This window comes from Psammomys obesus, unplaced genomic scaffold, assembly GCF_907164565.1.
Source record: "Psammomys obesus unplaced genomic scaffold, mPsaObe1.curated_primary_1811, whole genome shotgun sequence".
NCBI lineage: Eukaryota > Metazoa > Chordata > Mammalia > Rodentia > Muridae > Psammomys > Psammomys obesus.
In genome coordinates, this window is record NW_026590699.1 from 7106039 (window position 1) to 7124304 (window position 18266).

The 18266-nt window shown below is 50.0% G+C and overlaps 2 protein-coding genes across 3 annotated transcripts in view; one reads left to right on the forward strand and one right to left on the reverse strand.

Moving 5' to 3' along the window:
• Positions 1 to 4148, reverse strand: LOC129677823 (uncharacterized). The gene is made up of 4 exons (XM_055608443.1): positions 4116 to 4148; positions 3428 to 4030; positions 2867 to 2941; positions 1 to 305 (listed from the first exon to the last, which is right to left on the reverse strand). The coding sequence occupies exons 1-4, from the start codon at positions 4146 to 4148 to the stop codon at positions 252 to 254; spliced, it is 765 nt and encodes a 254-aa protein (XP_055464418.1). The 3' UTR covers positions 1 to 251.
• Positions 3775 to 18266, forward strand: part of Rab20 (RAB20, member RAS oncogene family) — a 24812-nt gene continuing 10320 nt past the window's right edge. The window contains exons 1-2 of one of the 2 annotated variants that reach the window (XM_055608456.1): positions 3775 to 3846; positions 4045 to 4318. In XM_055608456.1, coding sequence (XP_055464431.1) covers positions 4147 to 4318 — 172 coding nt within the window. In that variant the 5' untranslated portion in view covers positions 3775 to 3846; positions 4045 to 4146. Of the gene's footprint in view, positions 3847 to 3997; positions 4319 to 18266 lie in introns of those variants that run through there. The other variant, XM_055608455.1, reaches the window with a different exon arrangement.

Genomic DNA, 18266 nt, shown 5'->3' on the forward strand with positions numbered 1-18266 from the left:
AAAACCAAGAAGGAAGCGTTTATTCTGCTCAGCCTCAGAGGCGTCAGTCCACGCTCTCCTGGCCTTTGACTTATGGTCAGTGCAGGGTGGAAGGGCACAGCAGGGCAGAACCGCTCAACCCCTGTGGAGGGGAAAGACACACCAGCTAGATCTTTTCGGTTCCCTAGATGCTTTCTCCATTGAGTCCATGACGGGATCCACCGTTGACTGTGAGTGCAAAAACAGGGCTCTCCACACGGGAACAAGACAGCTTACTCTCGAGCCAAATGTGAGCAATGGTGTCCCAGGAACACAGACTTGGGTGCCTGAAAAGAGTTTCCACCATGGAAACAGTTATAAGAGACATTATTAGTTACAAAGGAACTCAGAAATCCAGGCAGACACGATGGTGGGGACCACAGGTGGCAGGGCAGGGGTGGCAAGGCAAATTGAGGTAATCGCTGTCCTCCATAGGCCTCAGATGCTATCTGATGACGCTCTTGGCTTGTGGACTGGGAGAAGCTGGTAGAATGCTGAGAATACATTTTACATTTTGAAGGTCACAGGCTGTTAGGTCAGACACATGAGTGGCTTCCAAAGACTAAAACAGTCTGAGATAATCCGGGTCTGTTCTGCAACATTTTAACTCTGCATGAGCAAGAGGCTCTGTCACTTGTCCTTGGGAATCTGTGACTGGAGTGTCACTCTCCTTCCTTCCTTCCTTCCTTCCTTTTTTCTGGGAACTTCAGTTATCAGTTTCTCCAGGATCCCGTCACCTCCCAATGACATGTTGTAGGGCAGAGTATCTTGTGCATATTCTTGGTCTCACTCACTGATAAAAGAATTCTAAAAGCAGACACAGAAGGGAATGTGGGGATAGCTGTTGGAGAGAGAGAGAGAGAGAGATTGTTCTGAGTGTTGGCACCAAGATGTCAGAGGGAGGAAATGGAAGGAAGGACAGAGAAAGCTATATTTTGGATAGGGAGGAGATGGAAGGAAGGGCAGAGAGGCTACATTTTTGGATAGCAAGTGGAAAGGGCAAGCCATGGCTCCTGTACTTCACAGACTTATTAAATGAGATGGTAAAGGGTCTTGGGTTTGAAGGTGGCACTTTGCCCTTTTAAGACCGCCAAGGGGCAAAACTTAACTTTAGCACTGTTTTAGCCACAGAGCGGAGAGCTGCTGGGTGTGGCCTATACTGGAGAGGTTAAGATAAGGGGAAAACCACCTTGCCTATTGTTGTGGGTTTATGGGGCAGCTTTGTTAGATTTGGGTGTGGAAGGGAGAGCTAAATACAGTTCCAGGTAACTTACCCTTTTACCTTTGTCACAGTTTAGAGTCCTCCTCATCATCTGAACTTTAACCTTGTGTAGCCTAAGGCTCTCCATCCCTCACTGAAAGGCCAGAGCAGGCTTGTTTTGACCTAGCCATCACAGCACTTGAAATCTGCATCCTTTAAGGATGGAAACAGCCTCCCAGGGTACATGCTAGTTGCTTCAGGGGAAGCAAATGGCATGGTATTCCTGTCTCAAAGGTGCCTGGGAAGACGATGGCTTCAGAGAGTTCTTATATCTGCTTTCGGCCTTCCTGCTGTCCCCTGCCACTTGGATCTACCAACTGGGGACTGCTTTGTGCCAACCAGGAGCTTTGTGGGGGAAACTTCATATAGGCCTTAATACATTTCAGTCCAGGTTCGCCCCACCTTCCCTGTTTCTTGTGTAACAGAGCCCTGGAACTTACTCTGTAGACCAGGCTGGCCTGAAACTCACAGAGATCTGCCTGTGTCTGCCTTCCGAATGCTGTGATTAAAGGCCTGTGCCATGGACACCCAGCTGCTCAGGTTTTCTTTAAACTCAGTATTCTAAAGGATATTCCTGGATTTTTAAAATGTTCCTCCTGGGTTTGAGGCTTTAAACTTGGAGTTTCTTGAGGCAGCTGCACTACAGGACAGAGACTGACCTTGAACCAACTCAGGGTCCTCTTGCTTCAGTCTCCCAAGTGCTTATTCATGCTGGGGGCCTGGACCAAACAAAATGTCTCTCCTGCTGTCTCTCTCCCCTCCCCAGCACCTCTTGTGCATCTGTCAGTGTATCCATATGTGCTCATGTAGAAATTACTTTCACTTTTAAAGTATAAGTGATACACATCCATGGTAGAAAAGCAAAACCAGACAGGCCAGCTCTTACTACACACCCGTAGACAGTGGTCAGCTCAGTACTTCTGGGGTCTTTCTCTATGCACCTGTTTTTGTTTTTTTGTGGGGGGTTGTTTTTATTTTTTCTCCAAGACAGGGTTTCTCTGTGTAGCTCTGGCTGTCCTGGAACTCGCGCTGTAGACCAGGCTGCCCTTGAACTCATGGATCCACCTGCTTCTGCTTCCCAAGGGCTGGTATTAAAAGAGTGAGCTCGTATACCCGGCTTTCATGTTCTTTTAAGTGTTTGGTTCTTTGTTGTTTTCTGTTTAACTACATCTCCAGTGGGAATCCCCCCTCAACTAACATATCACAAATTCCGACCTCTCAATGGTAAAGTTAGAACAACTCGGGACACCAGAAGATCCTCAGAACATCCACCTTCGAAGGGGTGGGACAGGGAGGCGGGGGGGGGGGGACTCTTGAAATCTAGCCACCCCCTGGCCTTGGTTTAAGTGTTCACACAGAACCATCCATATTCATCCCTCAGTCTCTGGGGGACAGGTCGTCTGGTTACTGCCCCTGCCTGGGCCTTCCTTGTAACTTTCATGCAACAAGCTCTCAGTAAGTTGGAAGTAAATTAAATTCTGCTGGGAGTGCAGGGGAGAGGCGGGGCGGCTAGCAGAAGCCTGGGGTTCAGAGGGAGCCAGCTGCTCGCGCTGCTGAGCCTTCCACGCCCCAGAACTACCCTTCTACCGAATGCCCAAGGGCACTGGTCCTCAGCGCTGCAGGCAAGGTGCCCGAGGAGTCGCGTTCTCGCCCCAGTGGGACCTGCGGAGGGAGAAGCTCCTAAGCGTCTTTTCCTCTTTCAGAAAACAGAACTTGCGGGGCTCTACCTGACCAGGGTAACTTCCCCGCCCCCCTGCAGGCTGGAGGTACCCGAGGAAGATTTTGAACGCCTTTCAAGGGTTCTGTGTTACAGGAGGGAGGGAAGTCTTCGCTAGCAGTTACTGCAAAAGCAAAGTCAAGTTTTCCCGTTCCGAATGGCAACTTCCCTCCATTGCGGCACAAAAGGTTTCAAAAAGGCAAACTCACCTAGTCCCCGCCCCGTCCCGTCCTCCCTCAATTTCAGTACTCTTCCAAGGGACTTGCCCAACCTGGAGAACTCTCCAGGGCCATCTGTGTGGGTGCAACCAGGGTGCTCCGAGGAGCGCTGGGCAGGGGCGGAGGAGCGGAACAGAGCCGAGGGTGCCGTGGAGCAGACACGCAGCGCCCGCTGCGCCGCCGCGTTCTCGAGCTCCTGGGCCCCGCGCCTACCCTGCTGGGTCCGAAGGAAAGCTCTCTGGGACTTTCACCTTCAGTCCTAGGTCCTAGGCTCCAAGCTGGGCGACACACAGGCTTTCCGAGGGTGGGAGGTAGGCAGTACGGCGAACCCGCTGGAGTCGGGGAGGGCGGGAACCAGGCACGAGGGGGCGTGGCATGGGCTGGGCCAGGGAGAGGGGTTCCGGGAAAAGGCGGGCTGGGCTGGAGGGAGGCTTGGAGGAGAAGGGATGGGAAGGATTTGGGGGTTGGGGGCAAGAGGCCAAGGCTCTGGGAAGGGGAGGGAAATGAAGGCGGAATGGGGTTTGGGATTACAGGGACGCGCAAGAGACCTCGAGGAAGGAGGAACGGGGAAGAAAGGGGAGAGCTCTGTGCGCGTGAGGCTAAGGCTGGGCCGGCGGACGTGAGGAATTTAGGTGAGGGGAAAGTGGGCGGGACAGGGGCGTGGCAGAGAGGATTAGGCACTGGGGAAGGGGCTTGGGAGAAGAAGGCTGGGGGCGGGGCCGGGGCGGTCCGAGGGGCGTGGGCGTGGTGGCCGCGCACCCCACGTGGGCGCAGGGCTGAATTCTCACTCCAGTACAGCGCTGTGGATCGCTTCCTCTTTGGCACTTCAGTGCGTCGGGACCTCAGGCCAGGGCCACCAGGAGCCCGGGGCCCGCGTCCCCTGGCGTCCCGGGCGTCTGACCGAGGAGCGCAGGGGCTCGCCCTCCGCCGCCATGCGGAAGCCGGACGGGAAGATCGTGCTGCTGGGGGACATGAACGTGGGTAAGACGTCGCTGCTGCAGCGCTACATGGAGCGTCGCTTCCCGGACACGGTCAGCACCGTGGGCGGTGCCTTCTACCTGAAGCAGTGGCGCTCCTTCAACATCTCCATATGGGACACCGCAGGTGAGGGCGGCGCCGCGGACAGCCTGTCCTCGGGGCTCGGCGGGGCGGAGTCGTGTCCGTGCAGACGCGGGGTCCCCACCTCGGCCTCTCGCTCCCCGCCTGCCTTGCCTTGCTGACTGAGAAAAATCTCCAGTTTTCCAGCCCACTCTGAGCGTCCTCGGGAAGTTCCAGGTTACCCTGGGAGAGAGCGCTGGGTCGCACCACTCTGCGTCTTAGGTGCTTTAAGTCTCCCCTCAGGGTAACCTCCTTTGCTGGGCGAAGCAAACATGGGAGTTGAGCAGAGATGCTATTACTGTCCCCGTTATGAACGAGGAAACTGAGGCAGAGGGAGTTGGCTCGCCCCGCTGGATGCCAGCCGACGGGGAAGTAAAGCTGGCCTCGCCTGGACTCTGCGACTCACGGCTATTTACCCACTGCTGGGTCTTGGCTGGTGCGCAAGTCATGTGGGTGGAATAGTTTCCTGTGCTGACATTTTAAAGATAGGTAGTGAATTATTTTTAGTGTGTGTGCCGTTCGTGATTTTTCAGCAGTACGATTTCGTCTTGGACCTTACAGATTGGCACAGATTGTTTTGTGTTTTCTTTCTTTTTCATGGTAAAGAATAAGATACTTTAAATGAAAACAAACAAACAAGCCCGGAAATAGTATGTTATACTTTCAGGGAGTGAGGCTTCAAATGTCTGACTCTTTATATTTAAAAAGTGAAGTACTCAAAAGTCTTGCTCCTAGTCCCTGACTCCTTGTCTTGGGCATATCAATCTGCTGGACACATTCGATTAAAATTGAGTTAGTGAAGGTCTGCCTCGCTTTCTCTGGCGCCCTTAGACTCCACAGGTTGCAGGGAAGGCCTCTGATTTTTCTCAGGCTGTCCGCCTGCCTCCCACTGAGCACCCGTGAATGTAATCTCTGAAAATTAAGGCCAGTCAGATCCTGGACTCTTTTCCCAGCCTTGGACAAAGCTCCGCCTCTTTGCTTGGTTTAACCGGCTCCCCTGCGGCCCTTGGTTTGTAAGGGGGGAAAGTGGAATTGGTTGGCATTTTCCATCTACCTCTCAGTGTTTCTGGAATAGACATAGACCTGTGACCACAGCACAGAGTTTCTATGTCTCCGAAGGGCATGAAGTAGCAGTTTCACTTTGATAGGTGGAGCCAGTTTCTTCACCAAGGCCAAAGATGTGATGCATCCGGAATTTTGGTCACCAGAGGATTTTGTAACACTGCTGATGTGATATCCTGAGAGCTTGCCGGTTCCCTGCGTGGGGGTGGTAGCAGCTCAACTCATTTCCTGGCCTCTTTGGCTGCTTCCTGGAACCCTAAGTGTGAAGTCAGATGACTGGAACAGTCCAGGGTGGCCAAGCCCTTTCTCCACATTCCTGATGTCTGTGTCCACACACTCAAGGGACCAAGGTACAGGGTCAACAAGCGGCTCATGTCACCAACTCTGTGCCTGCTTTGCTGGTGACTTGTGGGCTGTCAGTCACCTGGAGGAAGCAGAGCAGGAGTAGTTACTGATGAGGATTCTGTTGGACTATCTAGCTTAAAGGGTTATCCTTTCCATCCTCACATCCGGTTTAAAATCCCTGCCCTTTCCCCAGGTGACTGTTAGCATAACTTTCACAACTGAGGCAGACCACCACTAGCCTGGTGCTGCTTCTGGTGCCAGGCAGGTGGGGTGGTGACAGGACACGCCTGTGGGGCTTTGGGACCTGCCGTAGTCAGAACCACAGCGTCCGGTCTTGTGTCTGACTTTTGACAAAAGCCAACACCAAATGCTTAGCACCTGGAGCTTGCTAGGAGGGAGTGCCGAGTGTGGCTGGGTGTGGAAGGAGGGCTTGCTGGCTCGTTAGGCTGCTGCGCCTCTTGGTGAAGATTCTTCACAGATAGCTGGTAAGTAGGGTACAGACCAGGTCTGTCTGGGTCCAGGCACCCCCCACCCACTATGCCCTGGTCACTCACACCTCTTTCTACAGCAGAGGGAGGGAGTGCTCAGCCTTCAACATGGTCAGGCCAGGACACAAAACTGGGATGATCAGAGCTGCCAACAGGGTGGCAATGTTACCTGGCAAGCATCATTCCGGTGCTAAGTTCTGCACAGCCACTGAACAGGACTGAACAGGCTAAACAACTGCCATCTTGGGGCATTTGGTTGAACCTGCTTGTGACTATCCCAGCTGGGCTTGATGGCTCTTTACGTGCCCTCATACACGGTGGGAGGGCTGTGGAATCTTGAGTGTCCAGCGGTTCTCATTGTACGTGGCCTCTGGATGGGCTGGAGTATACAGGCAAGGGAAGACCAGGAGGAGGACTCCACTGAAGGGCTATGAGGAAGTCCTCATCCCTGCTGGGTAAAGACTTTCCAATGCAGCTTTTTGGGGGTGGAGCACCACACCCCTGTAGGAAACACTCACTAAACTCTGTAAGGAAGCCCAGTAATCTCATTGGTCCCCCAGAATGAATTTGGGTGGAATCCTGCATTAGTTTGTGCTTGGGACCTTAGCCGTGGAAGGGATTTTAGCAACAACAGGCAACCAAGTTGCTGGTCTTTGAGCTTCAGGTTCCAGAAGAGCGGAGTTGCAGGGCACGTGTTTCCCACCAATCTCAGGTCTGTTTTGAAGACAATATAGCAGGATGAGAAAGTGCCAGCCCAGACCTCTGCTGGCCAGACACCATTCCTCAAGTGCTGTCCTAACCCTTTCCAGCTGCAGCCTCACAGTTGCCCCACTCTCCCCGTGACCCTTGCAGGTGAGTTTGGAAAAGCAACTCAGAGCCCAGCTCAGACCGGGGTCCTGTTCCTCCATCCATGCTCTGCCAAGTGTCAGTTCCCTTGTCATGGGGTACAGATGTGTGGGAGTGGAAGGGTGATGTCGCAGGCTAGCCCTCTGTTGCTGGATGCTCTGGCCTTCTGGTCCTTTGACAAGCTAAGAGGGCTGTCCCACATACCCAGGGCACAGCAGGCTTTCCTGACAGTGGATCACACTCAGCGTGGTCTAGGCAACTGAGAAAGCCCCACGCTATCACCTTTCCTTTCTGATGCCCCTCCCTCTTCCACACTTCAATACAGGCAGCAGGAAGAGCCAGGCCACACCTCCAGCACTTAATTTATCACCTGAACAGTTTGCTCTCACACAGCTATACAGGTGCAAATCAGAGGTTCCTCCAGACCTTGTCCCCTTCCCTCCAACACTCTCCTTTCCATGAGGCTTTGACCAGCCAAGCCCCAGGGAAGCCTTGTCTTCCTCTGATCCCTGATCACACACTGATCCCTGATCACATAGCCTTGGATTTCTTGAGATACAGGGCTGGCTTCCTGTGCCTCCCGACCAGTGAGCCTGCCACAGCCCATTTCCACAGCCACTCTAGGCAGTCCAGGATAATTCTCCTTCTGCACTCACATGCTCCTGGCCTCTGCCAGTGGTACTTCAAGCCACTTCACCCACGTCACAGTGGCGTCCCACCTCCATCGCTGGCATCTCTGGGTTCAGCGTTTGTTTGGTTTGCTGCTCTAACAAGTAGCAACTTAAAACACTGTGCATCATCATCTTCCTGTCTGGAAGTCCTGAGTGGCCTCAGGTGGGCCACAGCCCAAAGGACAGCGTGGTTGTGTTCCTTAGCACAGGAATCCCATCTCCTGCTGCCTCAGCTCGTGGAGCCTTCGGGGCTCCCTGCTCCTTGTACTCTGTTCTGGAAACCAGCGTGGAACCCATGACTGAGGGTCCTCTCCTCCAGGATCACTCCTTGTTTTGGGGTTAGCAGCCCTTGTTTTACCCTCTACCTCGTCTATCTCTGTAAAGCTTTTTGGGGGCGGTAGACTGGGATAGGAGGTACCCACCCCATCGGCGTCAGCACCCCCGGCAGGCTGCTGGTTGTATTTTCCCTTTGTTACGGTGTGACTTCTGGAAAATGCCGTCATAGCTACTTTGGAATCTCTCTTCTACACATCAAGCAGTGCAGGTACCTTTTGTGTAAAGACTATTTTGAAAGGCGATGTGATTTCATCAGAGCCTGAAGCTTTTGTAACTTAAAAGTTCCATAACTGCTGAGCAGGGCATCCTGACTCGAGCCTCAGAGGAGGCTTTCTCTCTCCTCCAGGAAATATGCACAGAGATGGAAGCCAAAGGTAACAGGAAGCAAGGAGATGCTCCATGTGTTTGCTTTTTCCTTTACTTTTGAAAAGGTGCATTTACCACACACATTTTGTGGGATGCTCAAACTCTTATTAGAATTTAAAAAACAAACAAAAAACCAAAAACTTGGGCTGTAAAAAACAGCTCAGTGGTTAAGAGCCTTGATTGATCTTCCAGAGGTCCTGAGTTCAATTCCCAGCACCCACATGGTGGCTCACAACCATGTATGATGGGATCTGATGCCTTCTTCTGGTGTGCAGACAAACGTGAAGACAGAGCACTCATATACATACATAAATAAATCTAAAAAAAAAAAATTATTGTTATGCACATTTTTTCTCTCTTTCTCTGTGTGTGTGCATGTGTGTGTGTAGACAGGCACATGCATGCCACAATGTTCATAGGTAGCTCAGAGGACAGTTTTGTGGAGTTGTTTCTCTCCTTCCACTATGGTCTCTGGGGACTGAATTCAGATCATGAGCCTTGCACACCCACCAAGCCATTTTGCCAGCCCCAGATTATTAGAATTTTACTGAAACTCTTGAGTTGAACCTGGAAACTTTCTAACTGGGGCATTTTCTTGAAAAACTTCTGGCCAAGCTGGGTGGTGGTGGTGAATGTCTTTAAACCCTGCACTTGGGAGGCAAAGGCAGGTGGATCTCTGTGAGATCGAGGCCAGCCTGGTCTACAAAAGTGAGTCCAGGACAGACTACATAGAGAAACTGTGTCTCGAAAAACCAAACCAAACCAAAACAAAGACAGAGAAACTACTGGCCTAAGTGGAATTAAATTATCAAACATGAAATGCAATTTCTCAGAGTGTATTCTGAAGCTCAGAGAGCTGAGGCATGGTGTTACTGGGTCACAAAGAGTGTAACGCTCTCACTGACTTGCCTAGCTAAGGTTCCATTTCTGTTCTTTATGGATCAGCTCTCTTCTTTAGCTGAGTTTAGTTTATGGGCATGGATGGTTTGTCTGCATGGCGTCTGTGCAGCACATGCCCACAGAGCTCAGAAGAGGACACAGAATCCCATGGGACTGGAGTTTGAGACGGTTGTGAACCGCCACGTGTATGGTGGGAACTGAGCACAAGTCCTTTGGAAGAGCAGCCAGTGCTTTTGAAGTCTGAGCCATTCTTCCAGCCCCTTTCTTATTTAGCTTTCAGAGTTTTTAACCTTACCATCCATGTTCACAGACAGAAATAGCCCCTTTCACGTGTAGCTTCCACAGACTGGAAGTGAGTATCCTTGAATGAATATGATGATGTGTGGGCACTTTAGCTCCTGTCTGCGTGTGCGGTCACCTGCCTTTCTCCCTACAATCTTCCAAGGCTGAGACAGCGTCACACCGCTCTCGGGACCTCTGTCCCTTGCCTTAATCAGCCTCCCTCTTTGCCATGCTCAGGCCCTGGCAAACTGCAGCAAGATCCTTATCCACGGGGAGGAAGTGGCTGGGCTGGAAGCTGAGCCTGGTGAATGGCTGCAGAGCTTGTGGGCTGAATCACCAAGCCTGCTCTACCATTCTCAGGTGACATCATTCTGAAGAGAGAGTGGAAGGAACAGTTGCCCTGTATTTGTGTCCATGACTGCTCCATGTTAGTTCACATTGCTGCACAGAGTGTAATGTGCACATCACAGCTGTATACTGACGTGCCTGTCGCATAACTAACCTAAGGAATGTGGTAAAATCCCTGAGCACTCCTCTCTTCCATCACACACTCTTCCCGACTGGTGAGCATTTCTGAGTGTCTGTAGTCCTCAGCGCTATGCTGTGCACAGCCTCGGGGCAGGGTCCCTCCCTGTGCAGTACAGGTCCTGGTCCTGCCTGAGGCCTGTGCCTTGCACGGAGACCAGCCCCACAGTCAGCTCCTGCTGCCTGGGGTCCTGCACGTGCTGCTTGTAAACACCTGGCTTGGCAAGGCTGAGTCAGGGGTGAGGCATGAAATGCTAACTATCTCTCAGCACACACTTCCATGCCTATCCCAAAGACCAGTAGCCATCAGGTGTGTCACAATGCAGAGGGGCGGGTCCTGATGTGCTTCAATAAAACAGCAGCTGAAGGAGCAGGTCTAGGGTTTTGTAACTGCTGGGAGGCCACAGGTTCACAGCTTTCCTGGAATGACCCTTTCACATTGAGGACGCAGGCAGGAAGCTGCCTGTCACTCACAGCTGCACATGGACCCTGTGCTAACCTCCAAGGGAGGAGCTTGACAGTAGCACGGTCTTGCCTCATTGCCAAGTGGGAACATAAGCAACTGTAAAAGGGGAGAGCTTTTCTCTAAGAAGGGCTCTATTCAAGATAATGCTAGGAGTGCTAGCCAGAGCAAGGCAAGGGGAAAAAGACGTTCACATTGGAAAAGAAGAAGTGAAATGGCCTTGAGTCTGCAGACACCATGCTTTTAAAAAAAGATTTTATTTATTTATGTGTGTTTTGTGTGCGTATGTGGTGCAGACCAGAAGAGGGCATCAGATCCCATTATAGATGGGTTGTGAGCCACCATGTGGGTGCTGGGACTTGAACTCAGGAAGAACAGCCAGTGCTCTTAACCACTGAGCTATCTCTCCAGCCCCAACACCATGTTTTTGTGTATAGAGAACAGTCTAATAGCTACAAAAACCTGTTAGAGCTGCCAAACACACACAGTCAAGTTTCAGGACACCGAACTGAATGAAATGAGGACACAGGGTATGGCTGAGGAGAAGGTTTCCATCGCAGATATGAGGGAGAGCACAGCCAGAGGCTCCTGAAGAGGCCCGAGCAGGGAGAGGAAGAAATGGGCTAAACATGGACAGTACAGTGAACTGGGCCATAGAAGGAGGGAAGGGCGACAGAGAGAGGAGGAGCAAAAGAGAGGGGCAAGAGAGAGGGGAGCAAGAGGACAAAAAGAACCATGAGAGCTAGGACAGGGTGTGGACGGAATGGCAGGGTTACATAGGAATGCGAACGAAGGGGAAGGGAAGCCTGTGGGCTGGAGAGGCTGAGGGTGGGGCCAGGCTGAGGAAACTGAGGGAGCCACAGGTACTGGGTGCCTGGTGGTCAGCTGGCTAGCAGGCTGCTAGCAGGCCCCACAGTGAGCCCCTTGTCCCCAGTTTCTTTTGGATCTGACACTTACAAAACTGGGCGATATTTCTGTGTGCCAACAATGAACTGTCTGAAACAGAAGTCTCACGCACTGTGAGAGTATTGCTAAAATGTCTATACTGAAAATGATCTACAGATCCAATTCCAGTGCTTTTTTTTTTTTTTTTTTTTTTCTCACAAAAGTGGAACAGAAGCCCTTCCTCCCAATTTCTGTGGAACTCCAAAGATCCAGAATAGCGGAAGCGAACAGACCTGAAAGAATAATGCTGGGACTTCACACTACTTCAAAACATAGCTCCAACAGCAACGGACTGAAAACAGGCACCCTGGCCGACGGCAGAATGTGGCAGGGAGCCCAGAATAAACTCACGCGTTGGTGGCCAGTTGATGTTTAACAAGGGGCCCCGGGCATGGGGAGCCAGCAGTCCCTTCTTTAGAGATATTGAAGAACCTAATGGCCCTGCACAGGAATAGGAATCTGTCTCTTCTCATACCTTCCACAAAAATCCAGACGTAGGACCAGGAACTGAGACGAGGACATAAGAGAAAAGCTACTTTCATCCTGTTCTGGGGACTTTTTAAATTTTTTTTGTGGTCCTCAAGCAAAACCAGGCAGGGACTACAGAGATGGGCTGGCTCTGTGGGTAAGGACACCTGCTTCACAAGTACGAGAAACTGAGTGTGGGCCCGCAGGACCCACATGAAGAGCCTGGCATGCCTGTGTGCTCACCTGTAACCCCAGTGCTGGGGGTAAGAGTGGGGATGGGGTGAAGATGGAAGGACTGCCGGGGCTTGTAGGCAGCCAGCTTGGCTGAAAAACAGCAAGCTTCAATGAGAGACCCTGTCTCTTCTCTTTTCTTCTTGAAACCTGTTTTAAAGGAGTAAGGTAGCTCAATGGAGGGAGATGTCTGAGATCCTTCTCCAAGGGCCCGCATGCAAGGGTGCACCAACACGCCTGACACGCCACACGCAAAGGAAATAAACAAATAGGACGGTGACATGTGTTCCTTGCATATGGAGCACTTTGCCGAGCAAGGAGACCACGGCTGATTTGTGCTGTGTGCCCCAACCATAGTTCCACTGAGGATCTTTCCATCTGTCGAGCTGGTGACCTATTGCTTACTTAGCAAGCCGCATTTTTACAGAGGCTGCAAAACACATTCCAAACTTAATTAACTTCAAATCAGATTAACTCTGGTGAGCTGTAGTGATACCATTTTTATGAAAGTACCTCTTACATTCAGAGTCTGGAATTTTTGTTGGCTCTCGGAGTTGGGTTGACCTTGGGGTCACTTAAGACTTAACCTGATACACTGCTGTGTAGTCAGCCTATGTCCTTTTAAACAGGGTCTCACTGTGTGGTCCTGGCTGGCCTGGGACTCACTGTGTAGACCAGGTTGGCCCAGAACTCCCAGAGATTCACCTGCCTCTGCCTCTTGAATGCTGGATTAAAGGGGTGAGTCACCACACCCCCGACTAGCCTATGACCTTAACCTGCCTTTAAGAGAATAATGTAACAACGGACCTTACTGGATTTCTTATGTAATCGTAACGTTTACAGCCTCAACTAAAGCGTAGCTCTTCAGTTATGTATGCCCTGACCCAGAGTGAGGCGTGCGTGCGTGCGTGCGTGTGTGTATGTATGCCGTGGTGAGCATTTGTTGAAAACAACCAGCAGGTTTTAAAGCAACCTCATATAACAAATATCTGCATAAATGTGAAAACAATGTGGATCAACTTGATAATGGTGTTTTTGCAGTGCTGTTTGTGGTCTGGGTCAGTTGGGGTCAGTTGGGGTCAGTCGAACTGACTCCAACTCCTTGTAAAATGCTGATAAAGATTTCTGTAATGTGTCCCCCAGTCTTTTCCTACGCCATACTTTCTTTAAAAAAATGTTTTTAATTGAGATAGAATTACATCATTTCTCCCTCCATGCTCCCCCCACTATTCTCCTTCAAGCCCCTCCCATGGCACCCTCTCTCAAGTTGATAACATCTTTTTAAAATTATATTTGTTACATATATGTGTGCTCATGCACACATATATGTAAATACAAGCCACCAAATCTATTCTGTTGTTTGCGTGTGCGTGCGTGCGTGTGTGTGTGTGTGTGTGTGTGTGTGTTTCAAGGTTGGCCACTCTGCACTGGACAACCAATAAGGGGCTCATTCTCCCTCTCATCAGCTAAGTTGCCTGAAGTTCTTTATCCAGGGGTATGATCCTGAGAAATTTCCTTCCTTCCGTGTTAACGTGTCCATCACTATTGCCATTGCTCTGGTCTTGTTTATGCAGCCATTTTGTTTCAAGGAGACACTGTTTCAAGGCAGGCTTCCTGTGTTCTGCTCTTGTCCTCCATTCTGTGATGCTCCTTCAGCCATGGATGGAGGGTTGTGACGTAGATGCTGTTGGGCGTGGGTTCCCCGTGCTCCAGTGATCTCTGCATTGTGTGTGATTTTCTATGCTGGTGTCTATTTGTTGTAAAGAGGGTTTGTTTGTTTGTTTGTTTTTAAGTGAGAAGTTGTAGCTATACTCACCTGTGGGTGTGAGGATAAACTTTGGAATGCAGCAAGGGATTATGCTGGTCTAGCAAAGTAGCAGTGGTAGGTGCTTTTCTCCGGCCTGTGACCGCAGTGATCCTGGGAAGTTGCCTCAGTTTCCTCTTGTTAAGTGTGCCTTGTGTCCAGTTAGACAGCTGTTGGTTATGACCAATGTGTAACCACCTCTTGTTCCTTTGTGTGTATCTTACCATGCTGGTGATTGCCATGGTTTATAGCTGTTGCAGCTGCATACGACTGTTGAATCGCTTCCCTCTGTTGGCAGCTTGCATAGGATTTTCTGGGGCCAAGGAAGCTAGAATGAAGGAAGAGGCTTTCAGGTCAGGCCAGATCCAGTTTGGATCATTGAAGTCCTGTGACCTAAGTGTGGTGTCTCGAACAATAGGGCTTCATGCTCTGCTCCTGATAGGTGACCAAGGACTACATTAATAGTCTATATTGTTTTGGGACTCACCTGGATTATCCTGATCAACCATTTGAAAGGAGGGTTCTCATTCATGGTACTTCTTTTTTTTATTTTTTATTTTTATTTTTTAGCTTATGATTCTTGTGGAGTGCATTGTTAGCCTCAGTGGATTAACTTCCTTATCTATCTATCTACATATCTATGTGTATATATATTTTATACAAGTATATACATACACTTACATGTACTCTATATAATTTTAGGTGACTATAAAATAATATGATGCAATGTTTTCTGTGCTGTTCAGTAAATATAGAATAAAGTCCTTTGTTAGGACAGGTGGATGATACAGGGAAAGAAGTGGAGAATTCAGCCTTAGGCTATCTCTTGGTCAAGCTAATCCATGGGGAAGCACAGAGTTTTCCCTTATTAGTGGGATGGCAAAGCATGTTGGTGCTTCTGAAGCTATCTTTATCAAGCTGAGTGTGCTGGTTAGTTTTCTTTCCACTTACACAAGCTGGAAGCATCTGGAAAGGGAATCTTGGTTGAGAAAATGCCATCAGATCAGGCTGTAGGCAAATCTGTGGGGGCAATTTCTTGATTAATGATTGACATGAATGGGACCAGACCACTGGGGGTGGACACTCTCATGCAGGTGGTTTTGCCTTGTATAAAAAAGCAAGCTGAACAAGCTGTGGGGGTAAGTCAGTGAGCAGTGATCCTCCTGGTTTCTGCTCCGGTTCCTGCCTCCAAGATGCTGCTTTTCGTTTCTGTCCTGCCCTGCATTCGTGATGGATGTGGTAAGGTGAAGTAAACTTTTTCCTTTCTTGCTTGCTTTTGGCCTGGTATTTATCACAACCATAGAATGTAAACTAAGAGTCATCAGAACACAGAGGAGAGGGATCATGCCATCCAAGTTTCCTGGGGATGGTAGCTGTTGGCTCTATATTTTACAGACTTTGAAAATTGTGGCATAATGCAGGTACCCAAAGTTACCAATTTAATCAGTTAGGTGTACACAAATACATTTATGCTGTTTTGCAATCCTCACCAGCTCCAGGTTTCCCTGCTGAGGCTGGAGGATAAATCTAGGGCCCTGAGCCTGCACAGGAGGGGATGTACTGTCTACCATGCTCCATCCTTTACCCTCCTTTCCCTCTGGAAATTTTCAGTCTTCTGAAAATGTACTTCTCCTTGCTGGTTCCTCTTCCCTCTCCTCAGCCCCCGGCAAACATCATTCTGCCCTCTGTCACAGTGAATCTGAAAGTTTTAGGAACTTATTTTAAAATTTTACTTCTGCATACAACCTAATATTGTTATATTTTAATGTGATAATCAGTTTTTATAAAATGCTCAATTATGAACAATCTAAGCATATTGCTTTTTTAAATTTTTCTGAAGAAAACCCTGATTCTTTTATGTTAAAATAGTTTTTTCTAGGTTTTCTCAGGTGGGTCTCTAACACCGCAGACAGCCTTCCTCTCCCTGTTTTTTCTGTTTTTCTTGCTACTTATCCCAGGCTAGCTTCAGACTCTGAATCCTTTCATCCTGGGCACGGGATCAGATGCCCAGCCTTGGCGTTTCTGTTGTTGCCCTGTATGTGGAAGGTGAATGCACTTTGTAGAGTCTTGTTAGAGTACTCTCCCTCCTGCCGCTTGTCACATCCTTTTTCCTGGAGAAAGGGCTGACTAGGTTGCCCGTGAGTGCACGGACGGAAAATGCTTGTTCCCTGTGTTTCTCGGAGGCCTTTTGTAGGTTGCAGAAGAAGGTGTTCTTCCATTCAGCAAAGACTTTAGCGTTCCGGGATGTCTGCAGACTGATGTGCCCCATCTGAGGCTCTTCTGAATAACACATTCAAGAAAACGCCTTCTAGACGCTTCTTTGTGGTCTAGTCTTGACTTTGAAGCAAGTTAAAACTTGTTTGAAGCTGACCTTAGCTTCCTGCTCTAATAAGCAGACTTTGCAAGAGATTGGGTTTTTACTTGCTAATCTCCTTTGAGACTCAGTCGCCAGCAGGCCACAGTGTCCACTGAAAGAAAAGGAGATCCGGAGGGCGGCTCAGTGGGGTTCTGAGAGTGTTTTTGTCTTCCCAGCTAAGTACGTTATGTAAGCATTTTCCCGGGTGTTAAAGGACCCACCTTTTCGTTGCATTATTTGGTGTTACTGAGTTACTCTCAGTTTATTCTTGCTTGCTAAGATTTGTGATTTCAGCTCCAGTCACGGTCAGATCTCCTTAGTTTTTTTTCTTGCACCCCACCACCAAGCCCCAGCTATGGGATCAGCTTCTGTGCACCTGGTCATCTGTGTGGGACGTGTGCCTTCTTGCTACTTATCCTTCAAGTGACCAAACATACGGTTCAGGTGGCACTGATGAGCTGGTGACAGTACGCCGCCGTGTTCAGCTGTGAGGTGGGACCTGCCTCCCGGAGCTCTCTCCGCTTCCCCTCACCCTGCCTTCTGTGCTAGCAGTGCTCCCAAGAGGCTGTGTCCACCTCATCACAGCTCTAGGTGACTGTGGTCGGCCACTGACTGACTACTCAGCTGTTCCCACAGGGCGGTAAACACAAGCCTGTGAGCTGGACTCTCATTCCGTCTCCACTGCGTACGGCGTTATTGTGCCCTGTGTCTGAGAACAGTTCCTCTGCACTTCTGTCCACGTCACCTGTGGGACGGTGCTCCATCTCGGGGAGGAGCCACGTTTTTTGTTCTTGAAGCTTCTCTGGTTTTTTGGGTTTGCCTGATCCGCTATTTCTTTACATTAGGACATACCAACATTCTTTCATCATTTTTTATGTGTGTGTATATGTGTGTGTCATGTGAGGTTGATGTGGGGTGTCTTCCTCAGCTGTTACCTCCCTTAGTTTCGGAGGCAGTGTCTCTCCTGAACCTGGGGCACACTGGTTTAGCTATGCGGACGGCGAGCCCTGGGGCCTGCCTGTCTCCCTTATTGGGGCCAGGGTCATGGAAGCACACGGCCATACCCTGCTTTTTAGCTGGGTTCTAGGGCATCGAACTCGGCCCTTCCTGCTTGTGCAGCAAGCATTTTACTGACAGGGCCACCCCCTAGGTCACAGTGACCATCCCACCCCCACATCTGTTTTCCCAACATTTCCTAGGGTAGGACCCAAGGTTGACGGTGTTGACTGTCGCCTGTCCTGCTTTGTTATGTGGCTCCTGTGGTCTTGGCCTGGCACTCTTTCACACACTTTCGTGTCTTAGGTTCTGTGGCAGGGCAGATTCTCTGCCCCTCTCACAGGCCTCCGGGCAGCCTCCTTCCCCACCGTGCAGCCTGGGAGGCTTGCTTTGGCAGATGGCTCCTCAGTCTCTCAGACAGCTCTTTGGGGGTGCACCCCTCCTTCCTCGTGTTTGTCAAGCATGATAAGAGAACCAGACTTGGCTATTCATTTCTAGTGCAGTCAGAAGGAAGGGCAAAGGTCATGGCCTTGGGTTGGGTTTAAGGTTGAGAAACGAAACCGGATGCTGGTGTCCAGGAGTCTCTGTACTTGGGTAAGTCTCATGCTCAGGAAGCCAGTGGTTTTGCTGACTTGCTTCAGGGGTGGGATTTGAGTTTTGTGACACAAGTCTGCTGTCATCTGACCCATTCTTAACAACATCTCCTTGTTCACTGATGTTCATGATTGGCTTGTCTTGATTTTGAAGGCGGGACGAGGGATGGCTGGGCTAGGAGGAAGGAGCACGCCTCTTGCCAGACTCACCCGGCTGACACAGTGGGGATTATGATTTTTTTGAACAATTCATGGTTTCTGATTTCCTGGTGAGGGT